Source organism: Octopus sinensis, linkage group LG11, assembly GCF_006345805.1.
Source record: "Octopus sinensis linkage group LG11, ASM634580v1, whole genome shotgun sequence".
In the NCBI taxonomy this organism is placed as follows: domain Eukaryota; kingdom Metazoa; phylum Mollusca; class Cephalopoda; order Octopoda; family Octopodidae; genus Octopus; species Octopus sinensis.
In genome coordinates this window covers 40,352,506-40,372,513 of record NC_043007.1, presented here as the reverse complement: position 1 = coordinate 40,372,513, position 20,008 = coordinate 40,352,506, and the positions used below count along the sequence as shown (strand labels likewise).

The following is a 20,008-nucleotide window of genomic DNA, read 5'->3' as shown; positions in this document are numbered from 1 at the left end:
TTTACTTGAATGAATCAACCCCAGTACTAATTTTTTTTTTAAGCCTGGTACTTATAGTTCTATATTTAAGAGATGAGGAATTATGTTCATTATTTACATTTGATGGATATTCGTCCTCATCTTGTTTGTTGTTAACACAACGTTTCAGCTGATATACCCTCCAGCCTTCATCAGGTGTCTTGGGGAAATTTCGAACCTAGGTTCTCATTCCTAAGGTATTTTTCGATGTTGTTGCTGCTGCTGTTGTTGTTGTTGTTCACAATGGAAAATGAAAAAGACAATCAGCTAGCATTCCTGGACATATTAATAACATGCACCAAGTATGGATTCAGGACATCCATATACTGCAAGCTTAAAACATAGAGCAAAGAATATAAGTAGCGATCGTGATACCCACCTCAAAGAAATTATCAAGCTCAGTAACAATTTATTAAGCAACAACTACCCCAAAAAACACACTATCTACTCCAATTATGAAGAAAAGTGAGGATGAAACCAATAAACTGTCTACAGTCTGTCTACCCTATGTGGTAGGTTATATAAAGGCGAAACATGCTGCCCCCTCAAAATAAGAGTAGAGGAACATTGCAAAGCTGTGATACAAGGAGATTTTGATAAATCGGGTATAGCTGATCTTGTATGGACAAATGGAGACCACCTCCCCCTGTAGGATGAAGTTAAAATAATAGACAAAGAACACTACTAGAAAATATGAAAACTAAAAGGAAGGATCGGAAAATATTAGATTTATAAGCCCTAAAATTCACTCCATAATTGCCCACAGGCATATGGCATAGTGGTTAAGACCACGGGCTACTAACCCCAAGATTCTGAGTTCGATTCCAGGCAGTGACCTGAATAACAACAACAACTACAACAACAATAATAATAATAATAATAATAATAATATTGAAAAATACCTCAGGAATGAGGACCCAGGTTCGAAATTTCCCCAAGAGGGTATATCAGCTGAAACGTGTTAACAACAAACAAGATGAGGACAAATATCCATCAAATGTAAATAATGTTATCAATATCTCTTCGTATCAAAGCTTTGCAGTGTTTGTCTACCTTTATTTTGAGGGAGCAGTATGTTTTGCCTTTGCCTAACCTACCACAGCTGCATGTGTCCGGTTGCTCTTGAGTGCTACTGGTAACATATAATCCAGTACAACCTGTCGCATGGTCAGGTCGTTGGCAACTAAACTTACTTGGTGAGGAGGGTGTTGTTGGACACTCTGCGGGATGAAAAATAAGATCTGTCAAAGGGCAGAAGAACTCCTGAATAGTCAACGGCCATCCAACAAAATGCCTGTAAATATGTATATACCATTTTTTTTAAAAATGTGTATATGTATATTTTTACTCTTTCTCTCTCTCTCTCTCTCTCTCTCTTCTCTCTCTCTCTCTCTCTATATATATATATATATATATATATATATATATATATATATATATAATTTTATGTCTTTTAATTGCATACCTTTTACTTATTTTTATACAATATTATTTATATGTAATTCGTATTCACACATTGCACCTTTTTTTATTCTTTATTTTTTTATTTTATTTTTCATTTGTATTTTTTTGCATGTATATATATGTGTGTATTTTTACTTTTATATATATATATATATACTTAGAGCCCGAATCCTGAAAACATGGCTAACAGGGCTCTGGTATTGCGAGTCCCCAATGGTGGATTTGTTCCTAGTGTAGGTGGATGAGGGCGATGCCATGCAAGCTGGCTATAAAGGCGTACTACGATAAACCGGAGTTCCGGCAGCTTGCTGCAGGAAACCTGCGAACAGGACCAGACGGCGCATAGGATCTTATCCACCAACTCTGGCAGCTTGCTGCAGCAGAAGACAAAGGTCAATCGTCACGAGACTCCTCTTGCTATTGAACCCCCCTCACCTTCTGTCAAGTGCGTGCAGCTGAGAACTGTGCATCCTCTCTGGCACCTTAAACTTTTCAAAGCATAAGCTTCACCTTTCATCCTTCATTCTCCTTCATCCTTTCTGCAAGTCCTGCGGCAATGGGACCATCTGACGATGGGGGCAGACTAGGATGTAGTTGGAAACCTCTAGTTGGAGTATTGCACATAGGCGGCATGAGTAAGATAGTCGTTGTTGGATGAACCCATGGATGAACATTCACCTCGGTCCTGCTTGTGTGTCCAGGCAACCCTTTTCAGGGATAACACTGCCTGCCCCACATGGGGAAGGGCCGAGAAAATGTGGCTCAGAAAAAGCTTGTCCTCACTTGCTCGACTGGGTAACCGCTCCCAGTGAGTCATCCCCAAACATGTGGTCAAAACCAAGCATCAAAATTGAAAAAGAAAAAGAAACCTTCAAACCTCATCCTTGTGTGTTGGAATGTTCGCACTCTCCTTGATGATGTTTCACATGATGAGCTGGACACTCGATGACCTTCACGATGCACTGCTGTTGCAGCCACTGAACTCAAGTGCTACAATGTCGACATTATTGCACTCAGTGAGACTCGTTTCTCCAATGAGGTTTCCCTCACTGAAGAAGCTGGTGAATACACCTTCTTCTGGAAAGGACATCCCTCCGGAATGCCCCATTTGCGTGGAGTTGGTTTCGCAATCAAGAACAGCCTATTGCAGAAAACTCCTGGAGTACCCTCCTGTAGCAGCGAGTGCCTGATGACAATCAAAATTCCACTTTCAAACAAATGTTTTCTGACAATTCTCAGCATTTATTGACCAACTCTCAACTCTGATGAAAATGGGGAAAATGCCTTGCAGTATAATTACAATCTGACGCTATTGTCACATAAAAAGTGCCCAGTGACTCTGTAAATTGGTTGGCATTAAGAAGATTAAACAGCCATGGAAACTAGGCTGCAGCAGGCACAGTCCTCTAGCTCACAAGCTCCTAGTTAAACTGTCTAACATATGCCAGTTTGAAAAATGGGATGTTAAATGGTGAGGATATTGATGCTAACGATGATCTGAACGGTCTGTGTTCAAATCCTACTGAAATCAGTTATGTCATAAAACATCAGTCATGTACTGACATTGATGTAATTGACAGTTGCTGAATTTCTGATCTTGTGCTAATGATAGAAATTAGTAACCTTTATGAGGCATTCCTACTTATTAATAGCCGTTGTAACTTACTCAGTGACCTCACTAGTGCCTGTGGCACAGGAAAAAAAACACCCACTACGCATTGTAAGCTGGTTGGCATTAGTAGGAGTATCCAACTGTTGAAAACATGCCAAAGATGACACTGGAGCTTGGCACAGTCCTACAGCTTGTCAGATCCTGCCACACTGACCAACCCGTGCCAGCATGGAAAAACGGATGTTAACTGATGACCATCATGATGAAGGACAAAATGTTGCTTTATATTGTATAGAGAGGGGCTGGAGAGAGAGAGAAAGAAAGAAATATTGAGGAAGTTAACATAAGAACTGCAGGATGAGTGCATATACTAGGCTTGGTTGCAGGCAATGAGTAAAGGACTGCTATACACACACACACACACACATAGCAAAAAAAATGAATTGCAAACAGAGGAGCAGGAGAGGAGCTAAATCACAGAACAATGCATATTTTTCTTTTGAAAATTAGTATTCATTTCATTATTTTGTATAAGCACCAAAAATTTGATAAAAGTCAAGTCATAATTTCTATCATCTAAGATTATTGTAGTTATCTCCCTTGGTTGCTGTTTTTTTTTTAATCCACTTATCACATAGATAATCCCAGTTGATCAAGTTCTTCGATTCACGATATTGCATACGTGACGCACTGTCATATTTGTGTTTATTATACTGGAAACTCTTGTGTCCAAGCTGTCAAAACTAAAACCACAGTATTGTGGCATCATTATTAGAACTGGTACTTTCTCAGTTTCAACAATGTGTATTCCAGTTGATCCAATCATTGGAACAGGCTGCAAGTGATATTAATGTGCAAATACCTGAGCACTCCACAGATAGATGTACCCTTAATGTTCTCAGGGAAATTCAGTGTGACACATTGGGACCAGGCTGGCTCTTTGAAATACTATTCATTTTTGCCAGCTGAGTGAACTGCAGCAACATGAAATAAAGTGTCTTGATCAAGGACACAATGTGTTGCTGAGTATCGCACTCATGACCTTGTGATTGAGAGCTGAATACTCTATCCATTGAGTTATGTTTCTTCACAGGTATCATAATTACTAGTCATTTAAATATAGTAAGGTGCATATGTAGCTGTGTTCTGAGTTCAAATTCTGCCGAGGTCGACTTTGCCTTTCATCCTTTCGGGGTCAATAAATTAAGTACCAGTTACGCACTGGGGTCGATGTGATCAACATAATCCCTTTGTCTGTCCCCTCTATGTTAAGCCCCTTGTGGGCAATAAAGAAATAAGAAGTTTATTTCCTAACCACTTGGTTCTGGGTTTAATCCCACTGTGTGGCACTGAGGATCCTTGGGCAAGTATTTTCTTCTATAGCTCCAGGCTGACTCATTTTTGCCAGCTGAGTGGACTGGAGCAATGTGAAATAAAGTAACTTGCTCAAGGACACGTGCTGCTGAGTAATGAACTCATGAACTTACAATTACGAGCCGAGTATTGTAACCACTAAGCCACGTGCCTTCTCAGGTATTATTATTATTAGTCATTTAATATAATATGTGGCTGTGTGGTAAGAACTTTGCTTCTTAAACATATGGTTCTGGGTTCACTCCTGCTGTACAGCACTTAGGTTCCTTGGGTAAGTATCTTCTGCTGTAGCTCCAGGTTGACCAAATCCGTCTGAAACAAGCTTGTCGTACATGTGTGTGGTTGCTTTGACATCACCTGATAGCTGTAAATGAATATCTCTGTCATGCAAACAGTGTCCTTCCCAATCTTCCATGAAAACATGTCTGGTCATGAGAAAATATTATCTTACTCAGAAACAGTTGAGGATTGACAACAATAAGGAATCTGATTGTAAAAAACCCACCTCAATGAAATTCGATCCAACTCATGCAGGCATAGAAAAACGGAAGTAAAAAGAAAAATGAAAAAATAAAAAAAAAACGTTTACTGATATTGATTTTGTTTACTTCATTGTTATTAGTTTTGCTTCAGTTAAAATATTTGACTTTTCTGTGCTAATTATTGATATTTTTGTTATATTCCTTGATGTCCTTATATATTTATAAGATTTGCTTACATTGCAATTATACGCTTATTCTGTACATTGATGACCTGATATCTGTTACATGAGAATGCTATTTTAAGGTGAAGTATCGCTATCACTCACCATGTCTTAAATGTATGATGAGACATTTTGATAGTAAATAAAATATATATTTTTTTATCTTTTACTTCTTTCAGTCATTAGACTACGGCCATGCTGGGGCACCGCCTTGAATTTTTAGTCAAATGAATCAACACCAGAACTTTTATTTTTAAGTCTGGTATTTATGCTATTGGTCACTGTTAAGTTACTAGGGAAATAAACACACCAACATCGGTTGTCAAGCAGTGATGGGGTGACAAACACAGACAAAGATACACAAATGTAGATATATACATATATATGTTCAACAGGCTTCTTTCAGTTTCTTTCTGCCAAATCCACTCACAAGGCTTTGGTCTGCCCAGGGTTATAGTAGAAGACACTTGCCCAAGGTGCCATGCAGTAGGACCGAACCTGGAACCATGTGGTTAGGAAGCAAGCTTCTTGCCACTCAGCCACTCCTGCACTTCATAAAGATTGATAAAATAGACAAATTTGATTATAAATATGCGACGATCACGTTACACACCTTACTTCCAAACACTACTTTAAACAGTGGAAGTGAGCTAGAACATTAAAACGTCGTGCACATGCACAGCAGATTTCAAGGTCAATCTTTGCCCAGTGGCTTCACTGTGCATGCTTTAGCTTTTTTACTATGGCAACAGTCCGGATATTTATTGAGCAAACCTTGTATATATCTGCATATGTGTGTGTGTGTACGTATAGATGTATATAAATATTTCGGTTTGTGTATCTGTATTTGTGTCTCTTTGTCTTGACACCACGTGATAATTATGAGTGTCACTGTCATACCATGCAAAGAGGGAAATATTGTTTTACTTGGAAACAGGTGGGGGTCGGTGACAGCAGGGGCATCTAGTCATAGAAAATATGCCACAATAAACTCCGTCCCACCCATGCAAACATGGAAAAATGGATGTTAAAATGACAATGATAATGATAATGATGTACCCAAAATAAGTTATCTCAGTCATGCTGCAAAGTTAATTCTAAAACCCGTACATCTCCTCCCCTATATATGTGCAGGGTTGTGATAAAGTAAGAAATCTGTATTTTTTCCAATTTGATTTTCAGAAGGAAAACCAGCTGCTGAAGCAACAGAACCATGAACTCCAAGAGGCCCATATCAACTCTGTTGTATCTAAAGACCAAAAATCGCCTCCATTAGAATCTTCATTTTATTCAAATTCTTCAAATAGGAATTCTGGTAAGTTGGTGCAACATCGAGGTTTTCTTGTCTTTTCCTACTAACATTTTTCTTCCAGTTGTATTTAATTTTATTCACCTTGGTTATGTTTTAGTTTTAATAGTTTATAATTATGTACTATAAAGTGCTGGTAGCACAAAAGAAAAAAAGCACCCAGTACATGCTGTAATGCAGCTGGCATTAAGAAGGGCATCTAGCCATAAACTGCTATGCTACAGTTCCAGTAGCATAGCAGTCCTTTTTACTAAGAGATGGGTTTACTACCTCCATGTAGCCCTCTTCTTCATTTCTGGAAAAAGGGCTGTTGTGTGTAGTTCTCCATGACCCTTTTCATAGCTAAATCTGATTGATGATGATGATATACGAGGTGGGGGAATTCTGTAAAATTCCTTGTTTTAAGGGTATCATGAAAGACCTTGTTGGATGCCCAACCTTCTGAGTTCTTTTACAGGGCTTAGGAAAACTGAAGGACTATTGCAATAAGTGTGTGAATCTGAGAGGGGAATATATTGGATAAAATCATAATTGATCCTCCTGTATTTTCTTTTACTCAATGTCAGAAACTGTCCAACAGGGGACATGGATCTCAAATGATGATGATGATAAAACAGCCATGCATATCCAACCTGTTCTCTGACAGTACTATTCAGATGCATCTATGTTTGAAAGTATGCAGTAGTTCATTATCATTTCGGTCAATCTCACCTAGGGTATCTTGCTCTAAAAACTGTCGAGTTAAGAAGTAATGAATGAGGACTGTGCTTGCAACCAGTCTGGGAGAACAGTAACACTAAACAAATACACATAATACAGAATGGAGAGGACTCTTTAGTCCTGCTGTATGCATCCTCTCTAGTCGCATGATAAAATGCACTCAGGTCTTGTCATGAAGTGTTTGTTGACAGGAAGAAACTGCAGCAAAAAACATGATACACACCACAAAATTGACTTTTTTTCTCTCTGTTGCTGTGTGTGTAGAAATCAATAGCTAACAACGCTATGACTCACAAATGCATACAATGAATTAAAAAAGTAAAAGTTTGCTGTGATTTAGCTTTGGTTGAGAAAACAGGGTATTTGTATTGCAAAATCACAACTATACTATCAGAGAAAATGTCTTGCCAGTCCAATTTTTTAGACTGTAATAAGTAGTGTGATGTTGCGAGTCCTGTCGATCTCTTTTCAGTATTTGAAAAACAGGCACAAAATATTGAAATGAAGATGATGATGATATTGTATAAATGCTAAATTTAGTTATCTTTCTACTCCCTTAGCCCTCGTGTCATATGTTCTGAGTAATATAAACCTTTCCTTTCATAAGTCTCAAATTACTTTGGTTGTTGGAAAAAAAAATTGGGAATGTGTATTATGTGTTATACATAGACATCAGGGAAATACGTCCTGTGAATCACATATTATACATAGGACAGGCAAAGGTTTAAATATACTATATTTGACAAATAGATAAATAAATGAGTAAATAAATAAAATGCCTGGTAAGATCATGAGTTCAATATCTAGCAGCACGTTTTGTCCTTGAACAAGACATTTTATCTTTACGTTGCTCCAGTCCACCCAGCTGACAAAAATGACTTGTGCTGGTAATTCAAAGAGCCAGCCTTGTCATATTCTGTGTCATCCTGAATCTTCCCAAGAACTACATCAAGGGTATGTGTGTGAAGGCGCATGGCTCAGTGGTTAGAGTGTCAAGCTTACGATTGTGAGGTTGTGAGTTCGATTCCCGGACCGAACTGCGTGTTGTGTTCTTTATTTCATGTTGCTCCAGTTAACTCAGCTGTAGAAATGAGTTGCGACATCACTGGTGCCAAGCTGTATCAGCCTTTGCCTTTCCCTTGGATAACATCAATGGTGTGGAGAGAGGAGGCTGGTATGCATGGGCAACTGCTGGCCTTCCATAAACAACCTTGCCTGGACTTGTACCTCGGAGGGTAACTTTCTAGGTGCAATCCCATGGTCATTCATGACCGAAGGGGGTCTCCCTAAGGGTATGTGTGTTTGTGGAGTGCTCAGCCACTTACATGTTAATTTCACGAGCAGGCTGTTCTGTTGGAATCAACTGGAACAATCTTCATCGTAACTGACAGAGTGTCAAGAAGATGATAGATATGTTCAATGAGAGCTGACATCAGGGTTAAACAACAGCATCTACACCTATATTGGTTTCAAATTTTGGCACAAGGCCAGTACTTTCGGGGGAGAAGGGGAGGTCAAGTATATGGACCCCAGTGTTTAACTGATACTTATTTTATCGACTCCAAAGGATGAAAAGCAAAAGTTGACTTTGGCGGAATTTGAACTCAGAACATAAAGACAGATGAAATGCTGCTAAGCATTTTGTCTGATGTGATAATGATTCTACCAATTTATTGCCTTGTTCTATGTCTACACCAGTGTTGTAACCACTGATGTTGACAGTGTCACAGCCACATGACCCTTTATGCCCATTTACTTTCCCTTGCAGGAATAAAAGTCAAGTTTCTCTTAATTCATATTATAGTGACCCCCTTCACTCATGAATGACCATAGGATTGCACCTAGAAAGTAACCCTGTGAGGCATAGGTTTGGGAAAGATTGTTTATGGAAGACCAGCAGTTGCCCATGCATACCAGACTCCTCTCTCCATGCCAATAATGTTATCCAAGGGAAAGGCAAAGGCTGATACAGCTTGCCACCAGTGACATCACAACCCATTTCTGCGGCTGGGTGAACTGGAGCAACAGGAAATAGAGTGTCTTGTTCAAGAACACAACACAGAGCCCAGTCTGGGAATTGAGCTCACTACCTCATGATTGTGAGCCCGATGCTCTAACCACTGGGCCATGCCCTTCACACCAACTTATAAAGGGAAGGATAATATAGATTTAGATGCAGTTTCTCATAAAGAGAAGAATGGACATAACCGTAACACCTTTGACCTTGGGCTTGCTTGATTAGGGCTGCCCCTTAGTCTAAACAGTATTGAAAAATACATCTTCATTATTGTGATTATTAGTTTTATATTCATGTTATTTCCAATGTGGGTTAGGGTTAGGCTGTAGCACAACTATTTGTTTTTATAACTTGTTAATATCATGGGTGGAGCTGGGTTTTTTTTTCTCTTTTTCATATAATTGCTTTCACCCACCACTTGATAAATATGGCTCTGTGAAAAGTTTCTTTGAATAAAGCAACTACTCTGAACCTGTGATTGATCTATTAGAAATCTATAACTTACAATGTTTTGGCTTGCAGATGTACAGAGCAAGTTAAAAAAGTAAAAATTTGCTGTCATTTAGCTGTGATTGAGAAAATATAGTACTGCAAAATTGCAACTATTGTATCAAAGAAAATGTCTTGCCAGTCTGGTTTTGATGTCTTCTTTTCCACCATTCCAAATTGGTTTGTATTTGCTGGGAACAGAAAATGAGTTTGTTTACCTTGTATATCTTTAATCTTTTTCCTTAATTATTGTTTCATACTGTACATCATATTGATGCAATGTCAGACAAGAGATGAGGTTACTAGATCCCTGTACACCTCTTCTTCATTTCTGGGAAAAGGGCTGTTGTGTGTGGTACCCCATGATCCATCTCATAGGTATTTCTGACTGATGACGACAATATAAATACATACATTAGAGAGAGAGAAAGACAGACAGACAGACAGACAGAGCAAGAGAGAGAGAGAGAGAAAGACAGACAGATAGAGCAAGAGAGAGAGAGAGCAATGAACCTCACTATGTGACTGGTATTCTATCAGTACAAAGGAAGTTATTATGCTAGGCCTTTGAAGCTATCCCTTTCGAGGGCTTATGTTTCTCAGTGAGATCGATATGAAAGTTGATTAAACACTGGAAAAAAATTTGGGCTTCAAAATTTCTTACAATGAAATGGTTTACAGAAAAGAACCTCTGTGTGGTTGCTTGATCTGCTAGAAATATCAGTTAACTCTTCCTCAAATTAGGGTGTTGGACTCATGATTGGCATTTTAGCAAGTTTAAATTGATTTCTTTCACGCCATAAGACATTTTCATTTCTGTAGTGCCCCCATCCCTTGATGTGCTAAGCTTGTGTTTATTTTGCTTTATGGTTAATCCAGCACTGTCTCCAGTATCTGACTGATATTTATTTTATTGACCTCTGAAATGATGAAATGCAAAGCTGACCTCAGTGGATTTTGGATTCAGAACAGAGAGACAGATTAAATACTGTTAAGCACTTTGTCTGGTGTACCAATGATTCTGTCAGCTCGCCACCTGAAAAGGGTTAAATTAAAAAAAAAAAATCTTATGTAGGTGTCATGTCTTTATGTAGATAACAGTCACTTTACAGCTGCTGTAGTTACTTGGTTATGACTGATTACAATGAGAAACCAAGCCAGGTTAAAGAGAAGCAGGATATAATTCTGTATTACATATTTAAATATCTGAAACAAGTTGTTAACGAGATTATAATTATTTGTAATTATTGGTTTCATCTTTCAAGTGTTTATTTTACAATACATATCTAGACTAACGCTTTGATCTCTTTGATCTCCCGGCAGTCATCGGATTGTCTGTCTTATTACTGCATTCAAACTAGCAGTGCAAATGTTTGTGTGAGTGTGTGCTTATGCATATGTGTGAAGACACACACACTCACACGTGTATATATACTTGCACAAATACATGTGCATGCACGTGTATACACACATACATACACAAGGGGGGGGTATTCATACTTTGATCTGGAAAGTCTTACATGTAGATATCAGTGATGTGGGGTTGAGGTGTGATGGGAGCATTGATGACTAAGTAGTTGGAAGCCGTCTTTCTCTTGACTGTGACCCCTTATTGATAGTGTTTCAATCTGAAGTATTCTCTTCAGTTGAATAATCAAATTTTCAATAAAACATCCGGCGAGGGGTCACAGAGAGTAGAAAGAGATGATGGCTGAAGAGGGTGAAATCATTGTAGTGTGCTTATCGTGGTCTTTACTGCTCGGTGGGAATTATCGAATTGAATATTTTCAACTAATGTAGGTGACTTGATGGGTGTTAATTATTTGGTGATGTATTACCACCTGACAATTGGACCTTGTGCATGAAAACTGCTGACCTGTTTGGTGTGCTCACTGCTTTGCTTCTTCAGGAAGTGACAAGAACTGCTGGTCAAGAAGATCCATATGCTGCCAACAGTTACCCTGTGTGTGGTTGGCAAGTGGTGGGGTAGGTGGGATGTCTTGGGATGCTGTAGCTGATGATATATTGGCATGACATGTCTAGAGGTTCCTGGCTCACAACAATGGTAAACAAAGTGTGATCAGTTTTTGTGTGACATATTGTTATTGGTCAGGAAGGGCCCTACGCTGTTGATGGCACTCTGGTATGATATGTCTGTAGAGGTTCCTGGTTCACAACACTGTTAAACAAAGAATAACAACTGTTTGTGGTCAGTGTTTGTGTGACACAATGTTTGTGGTCAGGAAAGTCCATATGCTGTGGCTGATGACACACTGGCATGGCATGTCTAGAGGTTCCTGGCTCACAACATTGGTAAACTGAGTGTTATAAATGTTTGTGCGACACATCCTGTAGCTGATCTCTTTGACCAAGATGTAGTCCTGGGTGAAGTACAGACCATGGCTGGGTATTGGACATCTACTATATATCCAGGTACTCACGGCTCTCTGCCAGTAAATCTGTATGGTTGGTGGAATGTTAACCCTCATTTTGTAGAGGGTTAGTAGAGGATATGGGTAATAAAAATGCAGGAGTGATTCTGAGTAGCCATGAGTACTTTCACATCAGGGATTTTGGACAATTTCCAAACATCCTTGGTATGGTATTGCTGTAGAGGGTCTTAACCCCTTTTTCAAGATAAACTCTACAGGCATGTTCTTGTTAAAGCCACTGGCAACTGATTCTTTCTAATCACAAACATGTGATATATCTTTTTAGTAGACAGTTCTTCAGTTTGTCATTGTCAATTTGTGGGTTTATGTTGAACAGCTGTTATCATTTGCAGTATGGATCTGGTGAAAAAATGAGTTTATTCTGTACATGAACCTATTGCCTTCTTTTGACGAGAAAGAGAGAATAGTTTCCCTCCCTCAATTACATACTATTGTAAGCTTAGATATACAATACTCATTGGTCATTGCTAGAATACATTTTACCATAGGTCTTCTTAGACATGGGTGACCTGGTGTTAAACAACAGTATCAAAGGCAATATGTGTCAAGTCGCTAAGTTAAATGTCACTTACTAAATTATGAGTTATAAGGTAGGAGAAGAGAGAAAACTTCTCTGTAATTGCTCAACATGACCACACTTTTTATAACAATCTAATGGCAGTTTATTCCCTCTCTCTCTCTCTCCTTTCTAATGTGATGAGGTAAGCAAGTGATACTGGAAGGGAAGGGGTGGAAAACTGGTATTTGTATGCATGTGTGTGTGTGTGGAAGGGGTGACCCAGAAAATTCGCCCACATCAAAACCTCTCTTTCTAAAGCACACACAAATACACACAAATAATAGATGCAATCATACAGACTGACATAGCTCTGTTCATCTGTTTGTTATCATTTTGTATATAATCATTTAATATATTATTATAACGTAGTTACTCATTGCCAATTATTGTAGTATCGCCACTATTTATGACAATATTTTTTTTATACTATAACTGTAGTAACAATAAAACATATAACAAAGCAGGGTTAACAACAATGTGATATTCCAACAAACTACCAAAATGACACCTTATGACTTCCTATGATTAATGCCTACACCGCCTCACTCAGATCGCTACTGTTTATAGTCATTCGGTCAAGTCTGTTCTCGCAGGAGATGTTGTGATTCTTGCCATAACATCTCCCCTTTTGAGATTTTAACTTCTGTAGGAAGTGAAATTCATTTTAGTATTTTTTTTCTTTCTTTCCAATGCCTCTCCCTTTTTGAAATTTTGCTTCATGAGGGAGTTCAGTACCTTTTCCGCTTAGGAATTATTTCTAAATGTTCAGTCTGTTTATGTTTTCTATTACTGATCTTTCTAGGCTCAATCTCTTTCAGTGCTGGTACATCAAACATGTCATAAAACAGTTCCATTGGCATTTTCTTCCTTTCTTCTGTATTTCTGATTTTTAATTGATTTGGGTGTCATTTATGCTCCCATCATTGTCTTTTTACTAAGCACATCATGTTCGCAAAATTTTTTGGTCACTTCACCATCCTGCCAACTCTCTTTACCATTCTTGTATACTTTGAAATGAACTTTGTCTCCGACATCAAAATGTTTAGTTGAATTTTTTGCATTTTCTCTATATGTTTTTTCCTTTGGCAACAATTTGTCAAAGATCAGTTTAATCTCTCAAGCGAACATTAGTTCTGAAAGCGACCTGCCTGAACTGGTATTTGGATTGGGTGTTATTCTGTACACCCTTAAGAATTTATTTAGCACTTCATCATTCCCTAACTCGTTCCTTTTCTGATTGTAATGCAGCTATCACCATATATACCAGTGGTTCTACATTCTTCAGAATTAGCCTAGATAAACAATCTGCATGGTCAATTTTCTTAGAAAAAATGAACTCCATCTTAAAGTTGTAATTTAACAATATTGTACCCCAGTGTTTTAATCTGTTAGTTGTATGGGTAGGAATTCCTTTCTGCAACCTGAAAATTGATAGTAACGGTTGGTGGTCCGCGTGAAGCTGAAAACTTCTACTGTGGAGAAATCTGTGAAATTTCTTCCCGGCAAAAATAATCACTAGAACTTCTTTCTCTATCTGATTGTAATTTTTTTCTGCTCCAATCAGAGCACATGAGGCATGAACCAATGCCTTCATATTACTGTCATATATATATATATATATATTGTTGTTGTTGTTGTTGGCATCCTTTTTGTCTAGTCCGGCTTTTACATTTCATGTCCTAATACATCTTGCTGTGGGTGTATTGTGGTCCTGTCCTGGACAAACACTCCCTCTGGTAGGCGCCTCAAATATAGTGACGACTTTGCCTGGTTGGTTGTAATGTCATGGTTTCTTGTTGACGTTTTTTCTTGTCTTTCCATTTCCCCTCCTTTGTGTTTCCTCTTTTACAGTACGTTGCCAATCTCCACTGTTGCTGGCAACTTCTATCCAGTTGCTAATATTGATGTCACAGGCCTTCATGTCCCTTTTGCAAGCATCCTTGTATCATAAGAACAGTCTTCCCACAGACCTAGTGCCCCTAGCAAGCTCTCTGTAGAGTATGTCCTTGGGGATTCTGCCATCTTCCATACGGCTAACATGTCTAAGTCATCGCATACGTCTTTATGTGAGGAGTGCAAACATGCTTGGTATTCCTGCTTGCTTGAGGACATCTTTGTTGGGTACATGATTTTGCCATTTGATGCCGAGGATTTTCTGGAGGCAGTGCAGGTGAAAGATATTTAGGCGACGCTCTTGGCGTGTGTATGGCGTCCAAGTCTCACTTCCATACAGTAGAGTGCTAAGTACACATGCCTGGTAAATCTTCATTTTTGTTGTCTTAGTCAGCTTTTTGTTGTCCCAAGCCTGTTTGGAGAGTTGGGCCATCACAGCAGCTGCCTTGCCAATGTGTATATTGAGCTTGCCATCAAGAGATAGGTTGTAGGTGATGGTAGAGCCAAGATAGGTAAACTTCTCCACCTCCTGTAGTCTTTGGTTTCCGAAATGTATGTTTGGGATGTCCAATGTAGTCTGACCCCCGTGTCCCATTGGTTAGCTACTGCCCACCTCAAGCTGAGCAGCCCCCGGGTAATAAGGTGTTGACCCGCCACAGGCCACCTGCTTCATTGGGTGCTTGGAGCTAAGAGTTTGACTTGAAAAACAGCCTGCAACCTGTGCACCAGGCAAACAACTAAAAGACAAGAAACCACCAATCCTGCAGTTAGCAAGCTGGAATGTTTAAAACAATGTAATCTTCTCTTCAGGGAAGTGAAGAAATGAAATTCGTCAATAAGACATTTTAACAGAAAATTTTTTTTTTTTTGTAAAAGATTTCTCCGGGCTTGCATTAGGCAAGAAGTTAAAATTGTTTTTGGCCCATGACACTGCAAGTAAAGCTTGTGTAAAATTTGAATGAAATCCGTCTGGTAATTCTTGAGTTTTAGTGATGCACACATACAGACAGACAGACAAACACATTCTCAGTTTTATATATATAGATATACTGTTGAATACAAACTATTACTTTAGATATGCATCTCTATATCGGTTTGTCTGTCTCATCTCTTCCTTTTCTTTCACTTTCTTAAGGTTTTCTCATGAAGCGGCCTCTGCTTTCTGTTGAGCCCCTATTTGGTTGCTGTTTTGTATATTTGTATACCTTGTCTACCTAGTTCAGTCTGTTCTTTTCTACACTTTTAGTTTTTCCCTCTATTCTCAATACCATTTTTTTTTCATTTGCACAATTTTCTTTCTTTATCTTTTGAAACCTAATCTTTTAATTGAGGAAACGCTCAACCCAATATATTTCTAATTTACGGCACTTGAAAGTTACATTTATGGATCTATAAGTATATTTAGCCAAATAACTGATAAGATTAAGTATATAATTTTATGAAATATCATACATGCATGCGCATGCGCGCGAGCACACACACACACACACATGTAAGCACTTCAAATGTAAAGTCTTTGGTGTAAAAACGAACTATAAAAACAAGTACTCAATACTGAGAATAGAGTATCAAAATCACTGAATTGCTATATTGACTAAGATTCTCAGATGTTATACATTATACATTGATGGTCACAATGTGCTTCCTCGCATTGTAGCTTTTGAATGATTCTACCCTGCCAGCTGGGCTGGCATTCTGGCCAACATTCCCTTTGAATGGAACTCTAGCAGTGGCATGTGGTGGTTGTTGTCACACCCAGTGCTACCAGATTTCAAGCAGAGTTGTAACAAAAAGTTCTGAGTAAAGTTAATATTTATAGTGAATTTGCTGTTTTCAATGGGTGTGCAGCACACCTAGCACACTCGGGATATACACCCCTGAACTCTAGTCCGTTGCAGGGTAACCCATTTACAGCTAAGGAGATTGAAGCATCCCTCTCTCTCTTTCGGAGAGGCACTGAGCAGCTATACGCACACATACACACACGGCAGTAACTTCCACCTACCGAATTCAATCACAAAGCTCCGGTCGGCTCGGGGCTATAGTGGAAGACACCTACCCAAAGTGCCACACAGTGGGACTGAACCCGAAACCATGTAGCTAGGAAGCAAGCTCCCTAACCACACAGCCATGCCCGCGCCTACATCATAAAATGAAATGCTTTGCTCAAGAATACAATGTGCCACTAATCTTGGAATCAAAACCATGACTGCAAGATTGTGAGTTGCAACACTCTAACTATTATGCTAAGCACCTCCACAGAGTATTAAATATGTTTATGAAAATTTCTTTTTGGTAATCACCATTACTATACCAAGGCTGAAGTAAGGCCAACTGATGCCCTAAGCACAGGAACCCTTCTGTCATATAGCTAACTTGTTGTTAATATTTTTGTTTCTATATTTATACTGGAATACATTGACACTGTTTCTATTCATTTTGAAAAGAAAGAAGAATTTAGTAAAATAACAGTCATTATCAACTGAATTTAGCATTTAAACTAGCCATATCTGGCCCAAATATTCTACCTGTTCTATGCTGAAACCAGCTGGGTCTGGCCCCTCACACCTACCCTGCAATTATCATTCTATGTGCAGGTGTTGCAGGTGTGACTTTATGGTAAGAAGCTTGCCTTCCAACCACATGGTTCTGAGTTCAGTCTCACTGCATGACACCTAGGGCAAGTGTTTTCTACTATAACCTCGGGCTGACCAAAGCCTTGTGAGTGGATTTGGTAGATGGAAACTGAAAGAAACCCGTCGTATATGTGTGTGTGTGTGTGTGTGTATCTTTGTAGCCTGTGTTTGTCCCCACCAACACTGCTTGACAACTGGTGTTGGTGTGTTTATATCCCCGTAACTTAGCAGTTCAGCAAAAACGACTGATTGCATAAATACTAAGCTTTAAAGAAAATATAAGCCCTGGAGTTAATTCATTCGACTAAAGCCCTTCCTTCAAAGCAGTGCTCCAGTATGGTCACTGTCAAATGACTGAAACAAGTAAAAGAATAAAAATAAAAACTATCACACCACCAAACTCTCAAAGTTATGAGGTAATGCGTGATTTATTGAAAACAATGTGAAGAAATAAACATTACATTAGTCAATGCAATCTGAATGGTAAAGAGGTAAGACAGGAAGTTTGTTTCACAAAAACTGTGCAGGACAGTGGTGAAGGGGACTATTTCAAGCAGATTGGTGTCAAAAGGGTTAACATATAACAGCCGAATGTAAAACTATAAATTGAATACTCAATTTTCTTCCAGGCCAGACCAGACCAGACCTCCCTGACCCCTCTCCCCCAAATATATTAAATATAACTTTTTTTTTGTTCTTTTCAATTACCTTAAATAGCAGTAACAATATATGCAAAATATTGACTTGTCCCTTGAGGAAGAAGAAAAACTGCAAATTCAGCTGCACAATTTGCACCATGGTGAATATAAATCCCGCTCCTTCCCCACCCAGCACCTGCCTTTCTCTTGTTGCACTAAACACGTGCTGATTTTGTTTTATAGTTAATCCAGTCCTGGCCACTACAACGACTGCTGTTATCCTCAATGTCAGTTATATATTCATATATATATATATATATATATACATATCTTGCTTATACTTCTGTATTCTTCACCAATATTTATTACCACTGTCACTATGACATCATTACTAAAGCCGCCACCACTACCATCACAGCTACTGCCATCAGCAACATCACAACCACTATGACCAACACCACCACCACTACCACCAACAACACCACCACTACCACCACCACTACCAACAACAATACCACCACCACTACTGCATATATTACCACTACAATTAACTCCGCCAACACCACCACCACTACCACCAACACCACAACTACTGCCAACACCACCACCACTATTAACACCACTACCACTACTACCACCAGCACCACCACCACCACTACCAACACCACCACCAACAACACCACTACCAACACTACTACCATACACCACCACCATTACCATCAGCAACATCACAACCACTGCACGCACACACACACATACACACTGCTATGCTGTCACCATTACCACTACCATACCATTACTATTATCATCACTATCACCACCACTAACTATTACTACCATTATAACTACCACTCCCACTAGCATCTACTAGTAGTACCTCGACTTCCACCTATCACATCACTCACCACCACCACTGCCGCCACCACCACCACTTCCATCATCACCACTGCTGCCACCACCACCACCACCATCATCACCATCATTATCGGTACCCCCACAACTACTAAATTTATTACTAATATTTGCTATCTACTTGAATATTTGCATTTCTTATCAGTGTTCTCTTCAGGTCAGCAGATCTCTGTACTTATTTATAATCATTAACCCCCCCCCCCACCCACCTCTGCTACAATCCCCCCCCCCGTATAACAACCACAACACTACATTACCACCATTACCAGCCACCACCTTCCCCACTCTTTTGGTTATTTCTCTTCATTTTTCTATTTCCCATGGAGATAGGTGCCTCCACTCGGTCATTCACACACACAAACACTTATAGATACACATGTACATTCATTCACTCATTGAAAATGGAGTTTCAATTCTAAGTCTATTTGAAATAGGGGAGATAATGGAAAGTATAAAACCAACAGTGTCAGCATTCCATCCTTTCCACCGCCACCAACACCACCATCACCACCATTATCATCATCATCATCATCATCACCACTCTGAAAGAATAAGCTAAGGCTAGCAAGAGTACTTTTATATAACATAATGATGATGATGATGATGATGATGAATCACTTTGTTTTCTCCGCTTTATAGTTGCCAAATCCTAATCTGTTTCAAGAAAGTCTTTATCATCTATAAAGAGAGAGAGAGGGGGATAAGAGAGGGAGAGGGAGAGAAGAGATAGCTGAATGGTTAGGGTATTGCGCTATCTGCACACTGGGTTGTGAGTTCCATTCCACTGCTAGCATTTCACTGTGTTTCTGTTGTGTGGACGCCCCCAGATGATGAAGTAGGCTAGCCCAATACGTTGATATAGAGGGAGAAGCCTAGACGTTGAGCTGAGTCAAGAGAAGAGCTGAGTAGTAGAGGCATCTGAACGTGTGAAATAACAGTGGCGATGAGGATTTCGTAGCTCACACAGACACTGTGTAGTATTGTGATATAACAGTTTCTCAACAGAATAATTTACCATGCATTTATTAAAGTTATGGCTGAGTGCCTAAACCAAAAAGGGACTGAGCTGTGCTCATGACATTTGTAGCACCTCTGAAACTGGTTGGAGGGAGGAAAGAGGATACCTGATACCTGTGAATAAGCCCAACAAGAAGTCAGTGACTGCTAGTATATAGGGCAGATTTCCAAGGTGATACTCATGGGCCTGTGTT

At 39.1% G+C, this 20,008-nt stretch overlaps 1 protein-coding gene across 5 annotated transcripts in view; it reads left to right on the top strand.

Annotated features, from left to right (window-relative positions):
• The window catches only part of LOC115217202 (thyroid receptor-interacting protein 11), a 220,694-nt gene that overhangs the window by 39,257 nt on the left and 161,429 nt on the right, over window positions 1-20,008 (top strand). For all 5 annotated transcript variants that reach the window (XM_036507380.1, XM_029786837.2, XM_036507381.1 and 2 more), the window contains one exon: window positions 6,354-6,486. In XM_036507380.1, the coding sequence (XP_036363273.1) occupies window positions 6,354-6,486 (133 nt within the window). The remainder of the gene's footprint in view (window positions 1-6,353; window positions 6,487-20,008) is intronic.